Source organism: Mastigoproctus giganteus, chromosome 4, assembly GCF_048544385.1.
Source record: "Mastigoproctus giganteus isolate SK-2022 chromosome 4, ASM4854438v1, whole genome shotgun sequence".
Taxonomy (NCBI): Eukaryota; Metazoa; Arthropoda; class Arachnida; order Uropygi; family Thelyphonidae; genus Mastigoproctus; species Mastigoproctus giganteus.
This window is the reverse complement of record NC_143578.1, coordinates 34,234,342-34,255,673: the sequence shown is the minus strand read 5'-3', so window position 1 is coordinate 34,255,673 and position 21,332 is coordinate 34,234,342. Positions and strand designations below refer to the sequence as shown.

Here is a 21,332-nt window from a genome sequence, read left to right as displayed (position 1 = left end):
CAGATAAATGAACCACTAGGTGGCAGTGATCACAGTGTGTTGAAGTGGGATTTACTCAAGGAGGTAACTACCATCAGAGGTAAAGGGAAGGGTTTTTGTTTTCGTAAAGGCGACTATGATGGTCTGAGACAGTATTTAAATTCTATACAGTGGGACCAACTGATGATGTTACCAACAGCAAACTCAAAATGGGAAGCATTCAAGGAACTAATCTTGGAGGCTACCAGGCTTTACATACCAACTAAGAAATATTGTTCAAGGTTTAGGCCTAAATGGTTGTCAGATGAACTAATGAGACATGTGGCAGAGAAGAAAAATGCATGGGATACATATAAATTAATGGGTGACATGGAAGCCTATGATAGATATAAGTTGGTCTGTAACCAAGTCACAAAGGAGATTAGGCAGGCAAAGGCAGACTACGAAAAATCCTTGGCAAAGGATGCAAAGAAAAACAGAAAAGAGTTCTTTACATACTTGAACTCGAGAAGGAAAGGGATGAATCAGATTGGTCCACTGGATATTGATGGTTCAACAGTTGAGGATCCTGCTCAGGTGGCTAACAATCTAAACGAGTATTTTGCATCTACATTCACGCATGAGGAGTTATTCAGGAAGGAGAATGATGTAGGTAAAGTAAACATTGGCAGTGAGCTGGATGATTTTGTAATAACTGAGAGGAAAGTGGAGGAGAGATTGTTGAGGATAAACATAAAAAAGGCACCTGGGGTGGATGGGATCTATCCAGTTATATTAAAGGAGGCAGCAAAGGAAGTATGCAAACCCCTAGCCATAATTATGAGAGCTTCTTTGGACTCAGGGGAGGTACCCATAGACTGGAGATGTGCAAATGTAACCCCAATTCACAAAGGAGGATCAAAGGCTGACACAAGTAATTATAGACCTGTTAGTTTAACTTCTGTTCCAGGTAAATTAATGGAGGCACTGGTTAAAGAAGCACTGCAGGATCATCTAGACAAGAATTCAGTTATAGCTCAGACGCAGCATGGTTTTGTTAAGGGCAGGTCTTGCCTGACCAATTTGATTGGATACTATGATGGAGTCACAAAAGAACTGGATGCAGGGAATAACTTTGATATTATATATTTGGATCTTAGAAAGGCTTTTGATACTGTTGCACATGGAAGACTGCTGCACAAATTGGAGCAGTGTGGCATTGGAGGCAAATTGCTGCTATGGATAAGGGGATGGTTGAGTGGCAGAAGACAGAGAGTGGTAATCAATGGACACTGCTCAACGTGGACTAATGTTATTAGTGGAGTTCCTCAAGGTTCAGTGTTGGGTCCGTTGTTGTTTTCGGTGTTTATGAATGATATTGATGATGGGATATCAAGTTTAATGTCCAAGTTTGCAGATGATACAAAGGTTGGCAGGGTCGTCAAGGACACTACTGACGCTATGCTGCTGCAACAGGATCTGGAAAGGTTGAACAGATGGGCTGAGAGGTGGCAAATGAAGTTTAACATTGACAAATGTAAAGTACTGCATATGGGAAACAGTAACCCCAGAGCAACGTATCAACTCTGCGGTACTACACTGACAGTGGTGGAGAATGAAAAGGACCTGGGGGTAATTGTGCAGGGAGATATGAAGTTCTCTGAGCAGTGCAGACGAGCTGCAAGAGTAGCTCATGGTGTCTTGTCAATGATATACAGGAATTTTTCTAGCAGGGATAAGGAGGTGATTATTCCCTTGTATAAGGCAATGGTTAGGCCACATCTTGAGTACTGTATACAGGTCTGGAGGCCTCATTTCAAGAAGGATGTAGAGCTGCTGGAACGGGTACAGAGAAGGGCAACAAGATTAGTAAATGGAACAAAGGGTTGCTCTTACGAAGAAAGGCTTAAGTTTTGCAAATTACAGAGTCTGGAGACTAGGCACCGGCGAGGTGATCTGATAGAGGTGTATAAGGCCTTGAATGGTTTGAGCATGCTCAATGCCAATGGGATTCTTCATCTTTCTCAGAATAATCACCTCAGAGGGCATAAATTCAAATTGAGGAAGGACGGATGTCGGATAGATGTGCGGAAATTTGCCTTTGGCCAGCGGGTGGTTGGTTGGTGGAACCGACTTCCATCACTTGTTGTTGAAGTTGATAGCCTAAACAAATTTAAAGCTCAACTGGACAGGTATTTCGAACGAACGGAGGGGTGAAATGGGAGAGGGTTTTTTTTTTTTTTTTTTTTTTTTTTGGGCTGATGCTGAATAAGCTTGCTTTCTTGCATCGTATGCCTCTACTAATGCTAATGCTAATGCTACACCTCAATCAGATCACCTTGCAGGTGCCTAGTCTCTAGGCACTGTAATTTGCAAAATTTAAGCCTTTCTTCTTAAGAGCAACCCTTTGTTCCATTCACTATTCTTGTTGCCCTTCTCTGTACTCGTTCCAACAGCTCTACATCCTTCTTAAAATGAGGCCTCCAGACCTGTATACAGTACTCATGTGTGGCCTGACCATTGCCTTATACAAGGGGATAATCACCTCCTTATCCCTGCTAGAAAAATTCCTGTATATCATTGACAAGACACTATAAGGTACTCTTGCAGACCATATGCACTGCTCAGAAAACTTCATATCTGCCTGCACAATTACTCCCAGGTTCTTTTCATTTTCTACCACTGCCAGTGTTGTACCAGAGTTGATACGTCACTCTGGGGTTACTGCTTCCCATATGTAGTACTTTACATTTGTCAATGTTAAACTTCATTTGCCACCTCTCAGCCCATCTGCTCAACTTTTCTAGATCCTGTTGCAGCAGTGTACTATCATTAGTGTCCTTAACAACCCTGCCAACCTTCGTATTGTCTGCAAACTTGGACATTAAGCTTGATATACCATCATCAGTATCATTTATAAATACAGAAAACAACAATGGGCCCAACACTGAACCCTGAGGGACTCCACTAATAACATTATTCCAGAATGAGCAGTGTCCATTGATTACCACTCTCTGTCTTCTCCCACTCAACCATCCCTTTATCCATAGCAGCAATTTGCCTCCAATGCCACACTGCTCCAATTTGTGCAGCAGTCTTCCATGTGCAACAGTATCAAAAGCCTTTCTAAGATCCAAATATATGATATCAAAGTTATTCCCTGCATCCAGTTCCTTTGTGACCACATCATAGTATCCAATCATATTGTTCAAACAAGACTTCCCCTTAACAAAACCATGCTGTGTCTGAGCTATAACTGAAGTCTTGTCTAGATGATCCTGCAGTGCTTCTTTAACCAGTGTCTCCATTAATTTCCCTGGAACAGAAGTTAAACTAACAGGTCTGTAATTACTTGTGTCACCCTTTGATCCTCCTTTGTTTTTTTTTTTTTTTTTTAGTAGTTGTTGGCGCAAAGGCTTCTGTGGCCATAATGCACCTCCCAAGGTTTTTGCAGTACTTTGATCCAAGCCCAAGGCGGGAATCGAACCCGCGACCTTTGGGTTGCCAGGCAGGCACTTTACCCACCCGGCTAGCCCGGTCGGCTCCTCCTTTGTGAGTTGGGGTCAAATTTGCACATCTCCAGTCCATGGGTACCTCCCCGGAGTCCAATGAAGCTCTGATAAGTATGGCTAAGGGTTTCCTTACTTCCTTTGCTGCCTCCTTTAATATAACTGGATAGATCCCATCCACCCCAGATACCTTTCTTATGTTTATCTTCAACAATTTCTCCTCCACTTTGCTCTCAGTTATTACAAAATCATCTAACTCACCTCTGGCATTCCCCTCCCTGGATAACTCCTCATGGGTGAATGTAGGTACAAAATACTCATTTAGTTCGTTAGCCACCTGAGCAGAATCATCAACAGTGGAACCATCAATATCCAATGGACCAATCTGATTCATCCCTTCTCTTCTAGAGTTTACATAGGTAAAGAACTCTTTGTTGTTTTTATTTGCATCCTTTGCCAAAGATTTCTCATAATCTGCCTTTGCCTGCCTAATCTCCTTTGTGACTTAGTTACAGACCAGCTTATATCTATCATAGGCTTCCATGTCACCCATTAATTTATATGTATCCCATGCATTTTTTTCTCTGCCATATGTCTCATTAGTTCATCTGATGTCCATTTAGGCCTAAATCTTGAACAATATTTCTTATTTGGTATGTAAAGTCTAGTAGCTTCCAAGATAAATTCTTTGAATGCTTCCCATTTTGAATTTGCTGTTGGTAACATCATCAGTTGGTCCCACCGTATAGAATTTAAATACTGTCTCAGACCACCTTAGTCGCCTTTACGAAAGCAAAAACCCTTCCCTTTACCCTGATGGTAGTTATCTCTTTGAGTAAATCCCACTTCAGCACACTGTGATCACTGCCACCTAGTGGTTCCTTTATTTGCAGTTTCTTAATGCATGAAGAATCAGTACTGATAATCAGATCAAGAGTGGTTCCTTTATTTGCAGATTCTTAATGCATGAAGAATCACTACTCATAATCAGATCAAGATTATTACTCCCTCTAGTTGCCTCTGGAACATGCTGATGTAGAAAACAATCATCCAATAAATCGACAAAAGCCTTGCTAGTGTGTGAGTGACCAACTCACAAATTCCAGTCAATATCTGGGAAATTAAAATCCCCCATTATAAGACTCTCTGATTTACTAGCCCACTCTATTTCCCTGTACAGTTTCTTATTATACTCATCAGAGTCATTAGGCCTATAACACACTCCTACTCTCAATTTTGATCTCCCTATGCTTATGTCACACCAAACTGACTCAACACTGCACTGTCCAGTGATGTCGACTGGCTTTGCTTCCTTGCATTTTATGTGTTTCTTAACTAATAGCATAACCCCTCCTCTTTTCCTATCCTGTCTGTCCTTCCTGTACACATTGTACTCCCCAAATTCCAGTTCTGCATTCCTTATATCTGTGTGACACCACATCTCTGATATCCCAACTATATCTGCCTTTGATGTTTTGAGCAATACTTCAAATTCATCAAATTTATTTACCAATCTCCTAGCATTGGTGTACATGCAAATATACATGCCCCTGTTCCTATTCTTAGCTACCCTAACACAACCCATGTGTTTACTTGTACCGCAATGACTCCCAGCAGTCTCTGAAATCCCCTGCATCTTGTTTTCCAGGCTGCTGCTCATTCCAATAGAAGCAGTGCAAGAATCACTTCCACCTCTACCAGTGGCTACTGTTAATCTATTAGTCCTTGTATCCCCTCCAAGCTAGCAGTTTTCCGACTCACCTAACACTGCCTCAATAGCATCAGCAAATATTCTTGCACCCTTTCTATTTAAGTGTATCCCATCCCTGTAGAAGCAGTCTCTCCTGTTAACAAGTACAGACCAGGCTGAAAAAAATTCTACCCCTTGAGCCTTGCACAATCTTTCCAGGGCTGAATTGATTGACAAGGCTCTCATCATATACTCCCACCTATCGTGTCTGGGTAGAATTGCGGACACTTTCAAATTCAACCCTAATTCAGCTTTTTTTTCAACAGTGACCTGTACTTATTAAGTAATTCCACCGGTCTCCTACTCTTAATATCATTAGTGCCAACGTGTACAACAATATCACCTTTTGTGCCCTTAAAAGATGATATCCACTCTACAACGTCATCACCCTTTGCCCCTGGCAGACATACCATGGTCCTGTTTCACCTATCCTTTTTACATAGCATGTTCCCTGTTTCCCTGACAATAGAGTCACCAACAACTACTAGTTCCTGTGGGACCAGCGCATTCTGCCTTGGGGGTTGCCGCTGTGTTGCGTGATGATCAAGTGCAAGCTCCGGCATTGATGTGGGCGGCTAAGAGCTTGATGGGCCCCTCAATTTAGATCCTTCAATGGCATCCACCCTGTTTTTGAAGCTCTCATATAGGCCCATAACAACTTTAATAAACACTTTTTAATTTATTACATACTAGAATTAATTTCTTGTTTGCTTCACTTTTTATAAATAAAAAATCTTTTTAAAATTGAGAAATTTTGTAGTTTAAATTCTGAGGAAGCCATGAAAAGGACAGAAAAGTATACATTTTTGGGAAAAAATGTTAACACAGTAGTTCATTTTCTGCCTGAATGCTAAGCTATGCTAATCATGGCTAGCTTCTAGTTTTACAGAAAAAGGTTATTTTTATTAAAAGCTCTTTCTTCTCTTGGGTTGTTTATTTATATATATATAAATATATTTTTAACCTCTATATTTTAGCCAACCAAAAAGAAGTTTATTGATAAGAAAAAGGCTGTAACCTTTCGATTAGTGCATCGAAGTCAGAGAGATCCTTTAGAAGCAGATGAAAGAGCTCCTCGACATGTTTTGGTTGAGTGTCCATCAAAAGATCAGGTAAGCTTCAGTGATTGAAGTATTTTAATATTTTTTTTTTTTTATGCAGACACTTGTACAATGAAATGAATCCAGATCATGGAAAATGAACTGAGTATTTTCAGATTAACTGAATTAATTATTTATGTACATATTTTACACTATATTGTGTTGCTATTTTAGATGAAATGATATATGCTTGCTAAGACTGTCTGTGCTAAGAACTAATGTATTCAAAGAGTGTAAAAATTTGTAAAATAAAATAAAATGCTAAAATCAATGAAATGAAATGAAAAAGCTGCTAAGAGAAGTTTTCACCAACTTGGCAAGAATTACATAATCTTCCTTGCCAGTCATTTAGAAAATCTCAATTAGTTTAAAAGTTAAACTTAATAAAATTTAATAAAATTAAATGCAAGATGTACATCCATAAAAATTTATATAAAGATGGATTTCATCTGCCTGAGCTCCATTTGATCAGAATTCAAAAGGCCTTGATGAATAAAAGAAACAAGGAATGTAGCATTTTAATTGCTCAATAAACCTTGTCACAGGGCTGACTTCAGAGTTGTGGTCCTGTATTAGCAAACTGAATTGTAAATTCTGATTGACTGGAGCACTATGGGTCTGTCCCAGTCATTTATGATATAAGTGGCCCGGTTGGGTTGGGAAGTAGCAAGCGAAGTTAACATTAACAAATACAAGGTACTGCATATGGGTACCAGTAATCCCAGTATACCACACAAACTGTGTGGTATAACACGCTGAGGGTATTGAAGAATGAAAAAGATCTGGGGGTAAGTAATTATGCAGTCAGATGTGAAGTTCCTTTAGTAGTGCAGACAGGCTGCTAGTATAGCTCATTGGGTTTTGTCAATGATATACAGGCATTTTGTCAGAAGAGATAAAAGAGGTAATTATTCCACTGTATAAGGCAATAGTTAGTCCACATCCTGAGTACTCCATACAGGCCTGGAAGCCTCATTTTAGGAAAAATGTGGATCTGTTGGAATAGGTACGGAGAAGAGTAATTAAATTAGTGAGGGGAACAAAAGGGTATGCTTACCAAGAAAGACTTCAGTTCTGCAAATTTTAATGTCTGGAAACTAGGCGCCTGTGAGGAAATCTGATTGAGGTGTTTAAGGCTTTGAGTGGATTGTGTACGCTATATGTGCAGAAAATCTGCTTTCTGCCAGATAACAGTTGATTGTTGGAATAAACTTCCAGCTAGTGTTGTGGAAATGTGTAGTTTGGAAATACAAATAAATGCTATTTGTATTTATTTACCCACAAATAAATTTAAGAAAGAAATAGATGTCTGTGGACAAATGGAGTGGGAAGTTTTTGTTTTGTTTTTTGGCCGACGTATAAGATTTTCTTGCACCATACTAATAATCAATAGGTACAGTAGTACATGCATTTGAGTTGACTGGTTCAGGTGATCATAGTTTGAAACCCTATTATCAGGCCAATTGATGGCTTAATGATTGAAGTGTAAATTTAAATTGTAAAGTGTATTTTGAAATGTAACCTAACAGTCAGTCAGTTATTGATTTATACTGTGTTACAAGGTAGATCCAAAGTGTTTTTTTTTTTTTTTTTTTTAATTGGTAACTATTCATGAATTTCTTTTACTTATATGTGAAACAGGCTCATTTTCTTACTTTCTTGCAAATTATTACACTTTCATTTTTAACTGGCATGATACATAAAGTCTTCTGTCTTTGCCCACGTTATATGGAGTCGGCATTCAATGTTCCCAATTCACACTTTACATCCTCTTCTTCTCCTCTAGTTGCATTAACTTCTTAACCGGAACACATCTATTGGTTTTGGCATAGTTTTTACGACCAGATGCCCTTCCTGACGTCAACCCTCACCATTTATCTGGGCTTGGGATTTAAGCTGCCAATCTACTAAACCTGCCGCAGCCATATAAATGGAGTAGCTCTTATTCAGTGATGAAGCTTCCTCGTGATGTCACAATTTAATAATTTTACAATTTATGCTGAATTTCTAGTCACCACTGAACAAGCAGGTGGCACTGTTGTAGTTCTTTTATCTCCTGGAAACATCCAAATGGCTGACTCGGTAGAATTACTGTGACCTTGAAAATAACAATAATGTATAACTCAGCAACATGTGAGTATTTTTAAATACAGTTTGGTATCCTGAAAACTTCTACATCAAAGCTATCAGGTAGCACAACTATTCTACTAAGAATTCCCAGTGACTGATTATAGTTCCTTAAAAATTTAATGACCTTGAAATTTCCTGTTTTCCTATGTCTGAACATAATGATAGCCATTTTAAAAAGGTTCACAGTCCAAAAAATAAAACCACTTTTAGGTCCCAAATCTTAACCTATCACTCACCCACACTTATTTTATCTAAAATATAACTTCTTTTTGAGAAACACTCCCAAAAACCTTCTTTATTAATTCATTTTAATAGCACACTAATTTAGCTAGCATACAGCTGGTGCCACCAGCAATAATACATAAAGTATCCCATTGATATCTTTTCACTGGTCAGTATTAGTCTGGTGTTGTGCTGAGATGGATGACCTTCTGCAAAGTTCTTTTCACTTAATGAAGCGCCTTCATTACTTCCATTTTTGGTGGAGGGGTGAAAGTTGGTGCTTTCAACATGGTCCTTCAAAAGGACAGAGTCAAAAGTGGATGGGTTCCCATCCACTTTTGTGGATGGGAACAAAATTTGTGCTCAGAAGTCAAAAGTTAAAATCTCTGCTGGGTCCTTTTTATTCAGTGGGCTTGTGTATAAGCAGTTTTTCCCTGCAGGTGTAATAGTTAATCAAGAGTATAAGATTGCTCTACAACACTTATTCATGAACATGTGTTACCGTCACTCTGAGTTATGGAATCCAGAAATTAGTTCCTCTTGCATGTTAATGCACACTCAAACATGCCACTGTCTGTGCAAGAGTTTTTGTTTAACAGACAAGTTACTCTCTTACCTCCTCCACTGTATTCAGTGGATTTATCACTACTGGACTTCTTTCTATTGCCATAACTGAAAAATTCTGTGAAAGGCCTCACTATGAAGACATTCAAACAAGCTGTGGCAGAGAATTTGAACATGACATTCCCAAAAATGACTCCCAAAGTTCCTTCAACTCCAGTGATGTTAGCTACATTGCATTGTTGTAGAGGGAACTACTTCAAAGAAGAAAAGTGAAATTAGTTTGTAAGCATCTTTCACAATTTTTTACTAGTCCTAGAACATTTGGAACAAAGGTTATATATATTTTGTCTATTTAGTTCAGAGTAAACCAGTTACATAAACATGGTGTATAAGTGATTTTAATATACAATTGTTTATGTTAAGAACCGACATTGCCTTTCCCATTATGTCAACATATGAAGCAATCTGTTACGTTGTCTTTGTTACATTATGGGCTTTATATGATTCTGTGTATAGTTGATATACTTTATAATTACTTAATTTAGATCATTCCAACATTCTTAACAAATATGAAGTAAGGCATCTGTATATTGTCATTAATAATAACTCTGATGAAGTTAATTTTAATACAGACTGCATTTTTCAACTTCTATACTTAGATGCTGGTTAATGAGGTGTTTAGTTAATAATGATCTTTAAATAACTGATTGTAATTTACTTTTTGTTCTCATTGTTAGGGAGAGAATGTCTACTCATTTTTTTTTTTTTTTCACTTTTTTTTTTTTTTATTATTAAGGAAGCATTTTCAATAAATATATAATTTATTAACTTTATTTGCTAATAACTGAATTTGCCGTTAAAGAGCTTTTGCTTTTAATGAGTTTGCTTTTGTATGATGCTTTTCAAGGATTTAATATGTATTGTATTGTTTTATTACAATTTGAATCATAAAAATTGATAAAATTAGCATGTACTTTTTTTCTTAAGGAGAAGGGCAATGATGAAAAGAGAAAATCAGAACAGAGAAAATTTGGTATCTACTTTGATGATGATTATGATTATCTTCAGCATTTAAAAGATGTCAATGTTGTTTGTGATTGGGAACCTGTTAGTCAGAAGAATTCAGCAACAGGTGGGGAGCTGGAAGATCCAGATTCAGAGGTAATTTGGTTCTGTCTCTTATTAAATAAATAAATACTTTAAATATCAAAATTGGTATCAAAATTATAATCAGGTTACTTGAATTTACATGAGTTGTGAGAAAAGATAATTTAAATTGTATAAACTATTTCTGATTTATATGTTTAACAATGTGTATACAAGGCATGGAAGAGTGTAACCAAATTTATATTACTTAGCATTGATTTGTGAAACAAAATTTTATCCATTAGTTTATCTGTTGATAAATATAATTAAAAACAGGGGGGAAAAGAAAGTGTAAAAAAAAAAATTACTTCAATTTAAGTTTTACCCATGTGTCGAAAACTGTGCTGTTCATTTGTCTCTCATTCAAAAACCATAACAACAAGCTATATCTACAGCATTGCAAAAATGAAGCTAGTTTGGCCTCACACCAGAACATTACACTGCTCAAGAGATGAAGCCTGATATAATGAGATAAACAAAAATAGCATATTCATTTGCACTTGTATAGAGGCGCCTCCGTAGCCAGGTGGGAAGGAGCAGCAGTGCGTAGCACACGCTTCTTGATTAGACCGGGGTTCGAGCCCGTCACCACCAAATACGGAGGATGCAGAAAGGTCAGGGAATGACCACCGCATATTCCCGGTGCAATATGGCCTTAGTTGCTAATGCTCCTAAAAACCAAACAACAACAACAACAACACTTGTATAGATGTGTGGAATGTTAGCACATAATTTGATTTCTTGTAAGTTAGGAGAAAGAGAAGAAGAATGACCAGCTAGTGTCGATTTACTTGATTGGAGCAGCAAAGATGTGGATATACGCAAATTACATTAGTGTGTTATTAGAAATTGTTGTGTAATGTGAAATCTGCTGAACCGTACTTACTTTTTCTTAGAGAATCTCAATTATTGGTATCTTCTTTGTTAAAACTGAAATTCCCAGTGAATTTGAATTTTTCATCCCACACAATGTAAAAATAGGCCTATGAACTTGTTCATCATGGGCCAATGCACTGATGCAATATGACCTAAGTTGTTAATGCACCATACAACAAACAACAACATATAGCAACCAGTGCTGTCACTTTCATATCTGTCAAGCTGTTGTGACATCATAAAAGTAGTTGATGTTAGTGATAGCATTGCATTTTAGTTCTCTTCATAAAGTGTACTGATGTCTTCCTTTTATTTACCAATATCTTGCTATGTCAGGTTTACTTTTTAATCTTATATTAAAAATCTTATATTATATTGAGAGATGCTAATATACCTAATATATTTGGTACCTGCAATGTATTAAGTGTATGGTTATAGGCAAAACAAATGATTAATAATCATTTATTTTTAACACGATTATTATTAATCATTCAGTAATTGATTCCATACTACAGGCAACTCTCGGTTTATGAACGTTCGATTTATGAACATTTGCTATAATGAATGTCACAAATCATTCAAAATTTCTTAAAGTCACCAATCGATAGAGTTCCTTATAAAATGAAATGCCAAATGTATAGTGAACATAACTGTAAGATTTAAATAAATAAACTTTTAAAAAATGTATTTATTACAATAATTATCACAAAATTATTATATGATAATTATACTGAACTGTTCTTGGTTAATAAAACTAATCTAGCCAGTAAAAAAACATTAGTTTTCATGCCACGTTGCATAGAATGTAGCCGAGTGGGTAAAGTACCTGCCCGGCAACCCAAAGGTCGCGGGTTCGATTCCCGCCTCGGGCTTGGATCAAAGTACTGCAAAAACCTTGGGAGGTGCAATATGGCCACAGAAGCCGATGCGCCAACAACTACCAAATCAAATCAATCAAGCATAGAATGTTTTCTCGTGGGAAAGAAATCAGTGATTTCCCCCCTAGTATAATATAATAGGATCATCACTTGCTTTGCCTAGGTTATCTTAGACAGTCAACCGTTGGTTCACTTAGAATCTGGGAAAGGAAAGTTTCCCCATCCCTTTCTCTTCCAGCATATTACCTAAGGCGGAGATTTTCTCAAGCCATTGCTTTTATAGACAGAGAGGAGAAGAACTTAAGGAATTTCTGGAAGGATCATAAAAATTGATAAAATTAGCTAAAAAATAAAAAATAAAACTTGTGTCCATAGTTTGTGAATAATTTAAGTTATTTTGAGGAGCCATTAGAACCCGTGACTGAAGAAATTGTTGAACTGGGCAATAAAATGGACCTCGACCTTGATGTGACTGATGTGAGAGAGCTTTTGGACTTGCATTTTTAGGAATTAACAACTGATGAAATAATTGAAATAGAGACACATCTAAATTCTGAAGTAACAGAAGAATCTGTTACTCCACAGCCTCCCAGAACATTTACAAAGCAGAAAATGACTGCAGCTTTTAAATCAATTTCTGAGGGGTTGGCAATCTTTGAAGAAGACGATGCAAATATGGAAAGAATTGCAAAAGTGAAAAGAGGCATTTATGACTGTCTAGCATGCTATGGTGAGATTTTTGAATTAAAAAAAGAACTAACTGTGCAATCGTCAATAAAAACATATTTTAAAAAAGTGGAAACCAGCTGTTTCTTCATTATCGGACACCCTTCCATCTATCTCATCAGCACCTGGTGTCACTTATGTGGAAAATATTGAACTCTGATGAAGATACTGACGAGTAAAGTTGAATACATATATATGTACAGTACATATATTATGTTAGTGCTGTACTCGTTTTCTTTATTTCTATTTTGTAACTCTTTGTTTTTAATTAAAATTAACAAGTACGATATCTTGTTTTTTTGTTCTTTTATTTTACGTTACGTATCGTATACAATAAACCATAACACATACATACATTACAATAAAACGTATTGTATAGACCAATGGCACCAAACTTATTTCGCTGCCGATCCCCTGTATTAAATATAAAATTAATGCGACTCCTCAGTGTAAACCCCGAGGTAGGATGACCAGATTCTTAATTAGCATTGTTAGTTGGGTGGCAATGATATCCCTAAATTGTAAAATGTGAATATTATAACAAAATTAGAAAAGCATGGGAACATTTCAATTTTAGTATTATTACGCTCAAATTCAGTTTTCCAAAGATTAAGTTTCCCTTTGAAAGTTTCTATTTTATCACTGAGTATTAATATATTTGTTCCCTGTTCTTGAAGACTTAAAATTAAATCATTAAGTTTTTCAAATATATCAGCAAGAGAACTAAGTTTTCCAGGCCATTTTTGATTTGTAAACAATTGAGCAAGTTTCTGATTTTTATCCGATAGATAAAAACAAAAGTTGATGTCGCAACACTTTACCACTGTACAACCACCCTGCTTTCGTATCTAAAAGAAGTGTTTTCTCCATCATTACAAAGAATTGTGAAAAGTCTGCTTTTTAAGCTTCTACTGTTTAATAAAGTTGATCACCCTTATCGCATCTTTCAAAACTTCGTGCAAATTAGTTTGCTACTAATGCTTCCCTATGTACTGTATAACGCAATGATTCAAAACTGTATTTGGAGCAATTTCCTTTACTTTGCCTTTCAAACTTTTATTTTATCCTGTTAATTCAGCTGCACCATCAGTACAAATTGCAAAGCAGTTGTTCCACTTTAGCCAATATTTGTTTGAAAGAAAATGTTTATAACATCAAAAATCTCTCCCGTCGTTCTTCCTTCCAAAGCTTTGCAAAATAGAAATTCTCCAAAATATCTCCCTCATATCAGTATCTGACATATACAATAAGTTGAGCAAGGTTTTAAATATCTGTGAATTCATCTAAACTGTATTGCAAAAATTGGACTTTCTCTCAATTGATTTAACAAACTGAATTTTATGTTGTTCGTGATAACTGTCTCTGGATAGAAGAATGGTATTTAAATCGTTGCTATACTTTTCTCCATCCATAATTGAAATCATTTTTATTGCAGCAGGGAGAACAAGGGATTCAGCAATAGTATGTGATTTCAATTTTTTTCTTATTAAATATGAAACTTCCAACGATGCTCTAAAAGCTTTACAAGGGACTACAGTGTTTCTTCATGACAGATTTCAGACCTTGTATGGCGTCGTCGTCGTCTTTTGAACACGGATTCAGTTTTTTTCATTATCTCTGGATGGTTCGTATGTAAGTGTCTTTTTAATTTAATAGGTTTCATGCTTTCATTAGCCAGTTTTCGTAACATATTATGCACGCAGGATGTTGCTCATCATCAACAACACTAAGTAAAGTAAAGCTGTACTTCATATATTTTTCTTGATATTTTCTTTTCATTTTCATTCTTTTTGATTTGGAATATGATGGCTCTCTACCAGAAATTGGTGGTTGTTATAGGAATCGCGTTGAAGAGTTTGACTACACTTGAAATAACGTTAGTGTCCAAAATTTCACATGATACATTTCTTACCCTTTCAGTTTCTGATGTATCTGTAGCAACATTATTGTCGTCACTCTTCGACTGTTTGTTCTGATTACCCAATTTTCCATGGTAAAATATATAAAAATGTGTATATTTTTTTGTTTTCTTAAAAACAAAGATAATATAAAAAGTAGCAGAAGAATGAAAAACACATCCAAGTTGACGTGAAAGCACCAAATTACGAAGAAGAATAAAGCGTGCGTGCAACAGACTTGCTATTTACTGCCACTGCATATTCTCTCCTCTGGTCTTTAGGCAATTTCAGAAATTTTTGCTGTAGGAAGCACCAATTAAGAGCTAGAGGGATTACGGTTCAGCAATTGAGTAGTACTGAGAAGTATTAATACATACTGAGAAGTCACACTAGTCAGCTGCTTTCTGTGTGTCCATAGCCAGTGGGCAAATTAAGCCATATTATCCACAAGGACAATAAGTAAGAAAGCCACCTGCATCACACGTGAAACCACCCTAAAAAATAAAGACTGGCAATAGGGTTCATTCGTATCTCAGACTTCGTTCGAGTAGTAAGGTCTCTACACTTACAGTATTGAAAAAGTAATTTTAATAACAGGTTTTTTGTTTTTTGTGTACACAAAAACTAATTTTATTTAAAAATTGCCGCGACCCCTTTAATTTATCCCGCGACCCCTCTAGGGGTCACACCCCATAGTTTGCACACCACTGGTATAGACCATTTGATGTTTAGTACATGGTTTTAAAATGGCTGCTAACATATACGATATGTATCATAAAAGCTCAGGGATGCATAACAAACAAAACATATAACGAACGACGTCTTGGAATGGAACTTGTTTGTAAACCGAGAGTTGCCTGTATATATATATATATATATATATATATATATATATATATATATAGCATGGAACTATTACCCAAGTGGTAACAGCCTCTTAACATTAGTTTTGATAATTTCAGATAAAATCCCTCCACTGTCTTCCCCCCCCCCCTGTTTTCTTGTCAATTTCATAATAAACTAATTTGCATATAATAATTTATGAAAATCTCATTGATTATTTCGATTATGACTCTTAGTTGTGTCCATCACTACCTGAAAATTAAATGGTAGCTAGTTAAATTTTTAATCTGTTCAGTTTAATTACGAATAAGTAATCAATAGTGACAGATTCTTGGATCTAATTAAATTGCCATTTAGGGCTATACTAGACGAGCGCTTGAAGTGTGGTGTTGACGGTGCTTTCCAACGCCCAGTTTTACAGAAAGCAGAGGGTAAAGGCATGCAAACTAGACGGGCACTTCGAACAGTGCATAGGACGACATAAGCTGGTGTAAAATGCCTGCCAATGCTTTCGGACGAGTTACAAGTGCGTACACCTTGGCGTTTGCATAACCTGAGGAGACATTCTCCCTGTGTAAGGGGTGGTTGGCCTTAATTGCTTTGTTTATTATACTTTGGCGAAACTATGTTTGATACAGAGGAGTTTATTTGTGAAGTGAGGAGGAGGCCACCCTTGTACAACATATCATTAAAAGACTACTCCAACAAAGAAATAAAGGCAAAGTGTTGTATTGGAACTGGAAAAGAAATATTTCCGAACTGGGATGAACTCTGTAATGATGAGAATAATCAGAAAGCTCAGTTCTGAACCTTATATTTATTGTAAATATTACTTCTATTTTAGTACTGTTTCATTAGTTAACGAAATACAAGTTTGTTCACCTGCAGAGACAATTTATTGGTAGATTCTGGGTTATCTGTGTACGGAATCACAAATGTACATAATTTAAGTTAATAAAGAACCTTACTATTATTAAATAAGATGAAAACAGTAATCGGAACACTGTTGAAGAATATCCACTGCAACAGTACAACTAATGTCGGCGTTAACAAATGAGACTCATGTGCACTCTCTGTCTTCTTCCAAAATGAATTTTGAAAACCTTTTGTTTCAAAGATACGTTTGGTGTCTTTCTTTTTTGAAAAGTATTGTGAAAGCAATGAAAGCATGCAGTAAGCCGAAAAGTACAGAGTTGTTGCCAGCATGATACAGGAAAAAATATATATTATAATAATAATAAAAAAATAATGCACACAACTGTTTCTTGGCATAAAAAACATGACCGAAAGAACTGCAACGGATTGTTTTTGAAAAACGAAAAGATTGTACTTCCTTTCTTCAATGTGTATTAACACAAAATCAAGGAAATTCATCTACCGGAAGGCACACTGGAAACTGGTGTAAAAGTGATAACACTACGATGTGCATTTGAAAAAAAAAAAGTTTGCTTTATTGTAATTTTTTTTAAGGAATAATCGTAAAATCAAAATATCGGTACAGTACGTTTTCTGGATGTATATTTGATCTTCTAACGAAATTTGAGGAAAATATTTTTATTGATAGTGGCATTACAAACTTCGAAAACTGGTGTCTTCTCATGAACATTCGTAAAATCAAACAACACTAATCCTTTACTGCATGAAAAGTACTCCGTTACAGTGTGGGTAGTGGAGAATGTTTTCTGCTTCAAAAGGATAGAAAGTACTCGTCAATATTCCATCTGGAAATAATGTTGAGTAGTGGAAAGACAGGAACATGGGTATTTTATTCTGAGAAGTCCCGTGCGATAAAATCAAACAGGAAGTTACCCTTTATGTTACCGAAGGTAATCCTGTAAGACACAGAGTCTTACAAATACCTTAATCTCTCCGAATAATAATAATAGCAGGTAGAAATAAAAGAATTTTACAAACAAAGAAAACAACGTTTGAGTAATATTTCAATTAGTGAGAGTTGGCCTGTCGGTACAGCACATAAAGCATAGATGCAAAGATCGGTACAGAGTTCCTGTATGTTTCAAACACACAGGAACTCTGTATCAACATTCTGTAAAATAAAATTTAAAAAATTCTCGGAAGACTTCCTGTGTGTTTCAAACATAATATAAAACTTTTTTTTTAACCTATTTGAATTTGCTGGATGAATCCACCATCATTTTCTCTTTCTATTTGCAATCAACTACATAAATACGTTGGCGGGATCTGCCAACCTGCACTGGACCAGCGTGGCAGATTATGGTCCATTTCCCTCAGCATGAATTGTTGAGGAGGCTTCCATCCTGCAGTGGGTTGATAATGGCTGCACTTTACCTTTTTTTTTTTTACATAAATATGCAATACATCCAACTTGAACAACATCCATCTTGAAACCGGGAATAGAAAAAAGTGAGTCGCTGGTGATATCCAGTGAAATGTTAGAAGCACCCTGTCTAGTTTGAAACGATCTGATGTTAGGAGTGCTGTGTGTAGTTTGCTGTTTTGGAGGCATTCACGATGCCAGCTTATTCTAGTATAGTCCTTAACGTAGTTTTTAAACTTTTACCACAGCTGACTTCTTTTATAACTATCCCTGACCTTGCAATCCCCCCACTGATTCATTGTGAACACTCCCTGTGAGAGAGTTGTTGAGTCCCCACAGTTTGACATCTATGATCTAATGCAAATCTCATTAGTATTCTTTTACAATTCCACTAGAGATTTATCTTTGTGATCATCTTGTCTTTAATTGTTTTATTCACAGAATATACTTCAGTCTTTGACTTTATAGCTAAGTGCATCATCAGATTTGATGATGGAACAATTCTTGCAGGCATTGTTATTACAGGTTGAATAACTTTTATAATTATCACCTATAATGATATACTTATAGCAAAATTTAATATATGCATTTGCCTCTGGCACCATCTTGGTTATTTTAATACATACAGAATTAAAAAAACAAAAAAAAACATTATTTTAAAGGAATATTTAAAATAATAAAATAATGAGAAAAATTATCAGAAGACAAAATAGTCATCTTGATCTCACTCCTTTATAGCATTTCAACCATCTCTGTTTTTTCCATTGGGCCATTTTAAGTTTGTCTACCAAGAATGCCTAAGAACTATTTAAAGGAAACTATTATATTGAAGTGCACAAAAATTACAGAGGATTCAGGCACCCTGCATCAATAGAATTTGCAGGTGTTTGTTTGTTGACATTCATCAGTTTGAAATAAATTGATTTAGTAGTATATTTGGTATTATAATTCAGCCATTTCTGTGGTATGTGACTTATTGCCAACTATGTGTATTTTTTTATAATTAATAATTTTAAAAAAGTGTTAATAATTAAACTAATAATATCCTTCCTTACAGGATCTTAAAATGAATCTTCCATCCTCTGTTTTCCCATCTGCAGTTGAAGAATCGGAGGGATTGCTAAATAAAGCAGCTCCTATAACAGGTATTTTTTAATGGATTAGAGAATATTATGATGTAGGTTACAAAGATATACAGAAGCATTAAGATGTGTTCTTACTTGAATTTTCAGTAGTAGCATTTTATACACTATGGTTAATGCCCTTGATAATAAACAGATTAGGAAATACTTTTTTTTTTTTTCAGTGGTTTAAATCATTACAGTTTCAAACTGTCTTATATTTTTGTTAGTATTAAAGCATATAAAGGAGGATTCCTTGTTCATTCTGTAGTCAGAAGCATGTACCGCTCTTGAATACAAGCAGCCAAATGAGTTGTTAAAGTATCTGATGCCTCCACTTTTCTCACCTAACATTTTCTCTCTCAAGAATTCCATACACCTTGAAAAACTTGGCAGTATAGAAATATGACCTATAAAATTGGTTATTTCATTGCTTACCAGATTCCCCTCCAGGACAATATCAGCCTCGAATCAAGTTCTTGGTAATTAGAATTTAACAGGATTACACAGACCCAGCACATGGACAGAGAATCACCTGCTCATGTGCTGGGAGTAGGAATGGTGTCACCCTTCCCCTTTAGCTGATCATATCATGAATAATTTAGAAGGAAGAAAAACTTATTTGATTTTCTCATAAACATTGGGTAAGTTTCACTGTGATGTTCTTATGATTTTGGGAGATTAGATTGGATATTCTTTACGATTTTCACATTTTCATCAACAGTTTCAACCTTGCATCAGGTTTCATATGGAACTTGAACAGCATTCCAACTTACTTTTACTCATGCTTGTATAATCAAGACCACTTATTTTTAAAATGGTGATATATACACTCGTGAGCCAAAACATGACCACACCTGTTTCCATCAGTGGGGGTAGCCCACAGAACTTAGGAAGAATAATATTACCAACCAGCACTATATATATATATATAGTGGTAGCACAGGTAATGCCTGTCAGTTTGTCAGTACGAAGCCTGTGCAATGGGGAAAGGGAAGGACCAGCACAGAGTTTGAATGGGGAATAACTTGCGGCACCAGGAAGTCAGGAGCCAGCATCTTAGCAACTGCAAGCATTGTTGACTGTTGAAGGGCTACCACAGTGAAGGTGTGGTGGTAATGGTCTGAAGAGGGATACTCAACCACCCAACATGCCGGGTCAGGGAAACCACCGCTGGTTGACAGTCAAGGTGAATGGTGGTTGACACGTGCTGTCTGAGACAACTGACAGCTCAAAATTCCTCAATTAATGGTAGACTATAACCAGGGAGCACAGAAATGTTTCTGAGGATACCATCCAGCTGATGCTCTTGTGGATAGGCCTATGGAGTAGGTGACCTGTTTGTGTTCCCATGATGGCCAAGTGTTATCGACACTTCCTCCTGCAGTGGGCATAGGGGTACTGTTCCTGGACATTGGACAATTGGAAGAGAGTTGCCTGGTCTAATGAAACAAGGTTCTAGCTCCACCATGCCGATGGACAGATGCATATTCAATGGCAAGCAGATGATTAGCTGCAACCGGATGGTTGGGTGAAAATAGACCAGCAGCTGTGCTCTCATGGGCATGTTTTCATGGACATTACCAAGTCCTCTCATCCTCATTGAACACATCCTCACTACTAAATTCTACCTCAGCATTTTTTTTTAGATCAAGTTTTGCCATATGTGGTGACTGTGTATCTAAATGGCACTGAACTCTTTCAAGACAGTGCTCTGCATAATTGATGATATATACACTTGTGAGCCAACATCAATCCTGTCAAAGATTGGTGGGATGTGGTGGAACTCAGCATTTGCTTATCCTTGTCAGTGCTGCACTTCATTGCCAAACTCTGTGACATCCTTCTGTCCAGCTGGTCCGTATACTTGAGGACACCTGCAGTCTTGTGGAGAGTCAACAATGACTTAACATGGCCCAAAGGCAGCCCAGCATGCTATTAGATAGGTGGCCATAATGTTATGGCTTATTAGTGCATGTATGTAACTGATATACATAATGTATATCAGTTATGTATGTATACATTATGTATGTAACTGACATACATAATGTGCTGGCGCCTTCACATTTATTTTATTTACTTCTACCCCTCACATACACCTTAAAAACAGCATCATTACACCTTTAATTGCCAGAGCTTTCAGAGTTTGTTGAGGTTCACTTTTTTAAGTAGAACTTGGTCATTTAAAAGTTATATTCAGCTTTAAGTATATTAATAAAATTTTGTATACCATCTTGAATCAGGTGTTAGTGATATCACCTCCGTAAGAAAACTCTAACAATATATCTTTATGGCTTCCTTCAAATCATCAA

General features: G+C 36.4%; 1 protein-coding gene across 1 annotated transcript in view; it reads left to right on the top strand.

Moving 5' to 3' along the window:
• LTV1 (LTV1 ribosome biogenesis factor) overlaps positions 1 to 21,332 on the top strand; it is a 61,582-nt gene that overhangs the window by 23,324 nt on the left and 16,926 nt on the right. Inside the window, exons 2-4 of the mRNA XM_090371478.1 lie at positions 6,195 to 6,329; positions 10,221 to 10,394; positions 18,957 to 19,044. Of these exons, the coding sequence (XP_090227604.1) occupies positions 6,195 to 6,329; positions 10,221 to 10,394; positions 18,957 to 19,044 (397 nt within the window). The remainder of the gene's footprint in view (positions 1 to 6,194; positions 6,330 to 10,220; positions 10,395 to 18,956; positions 19,045 to 21,332) is intronic.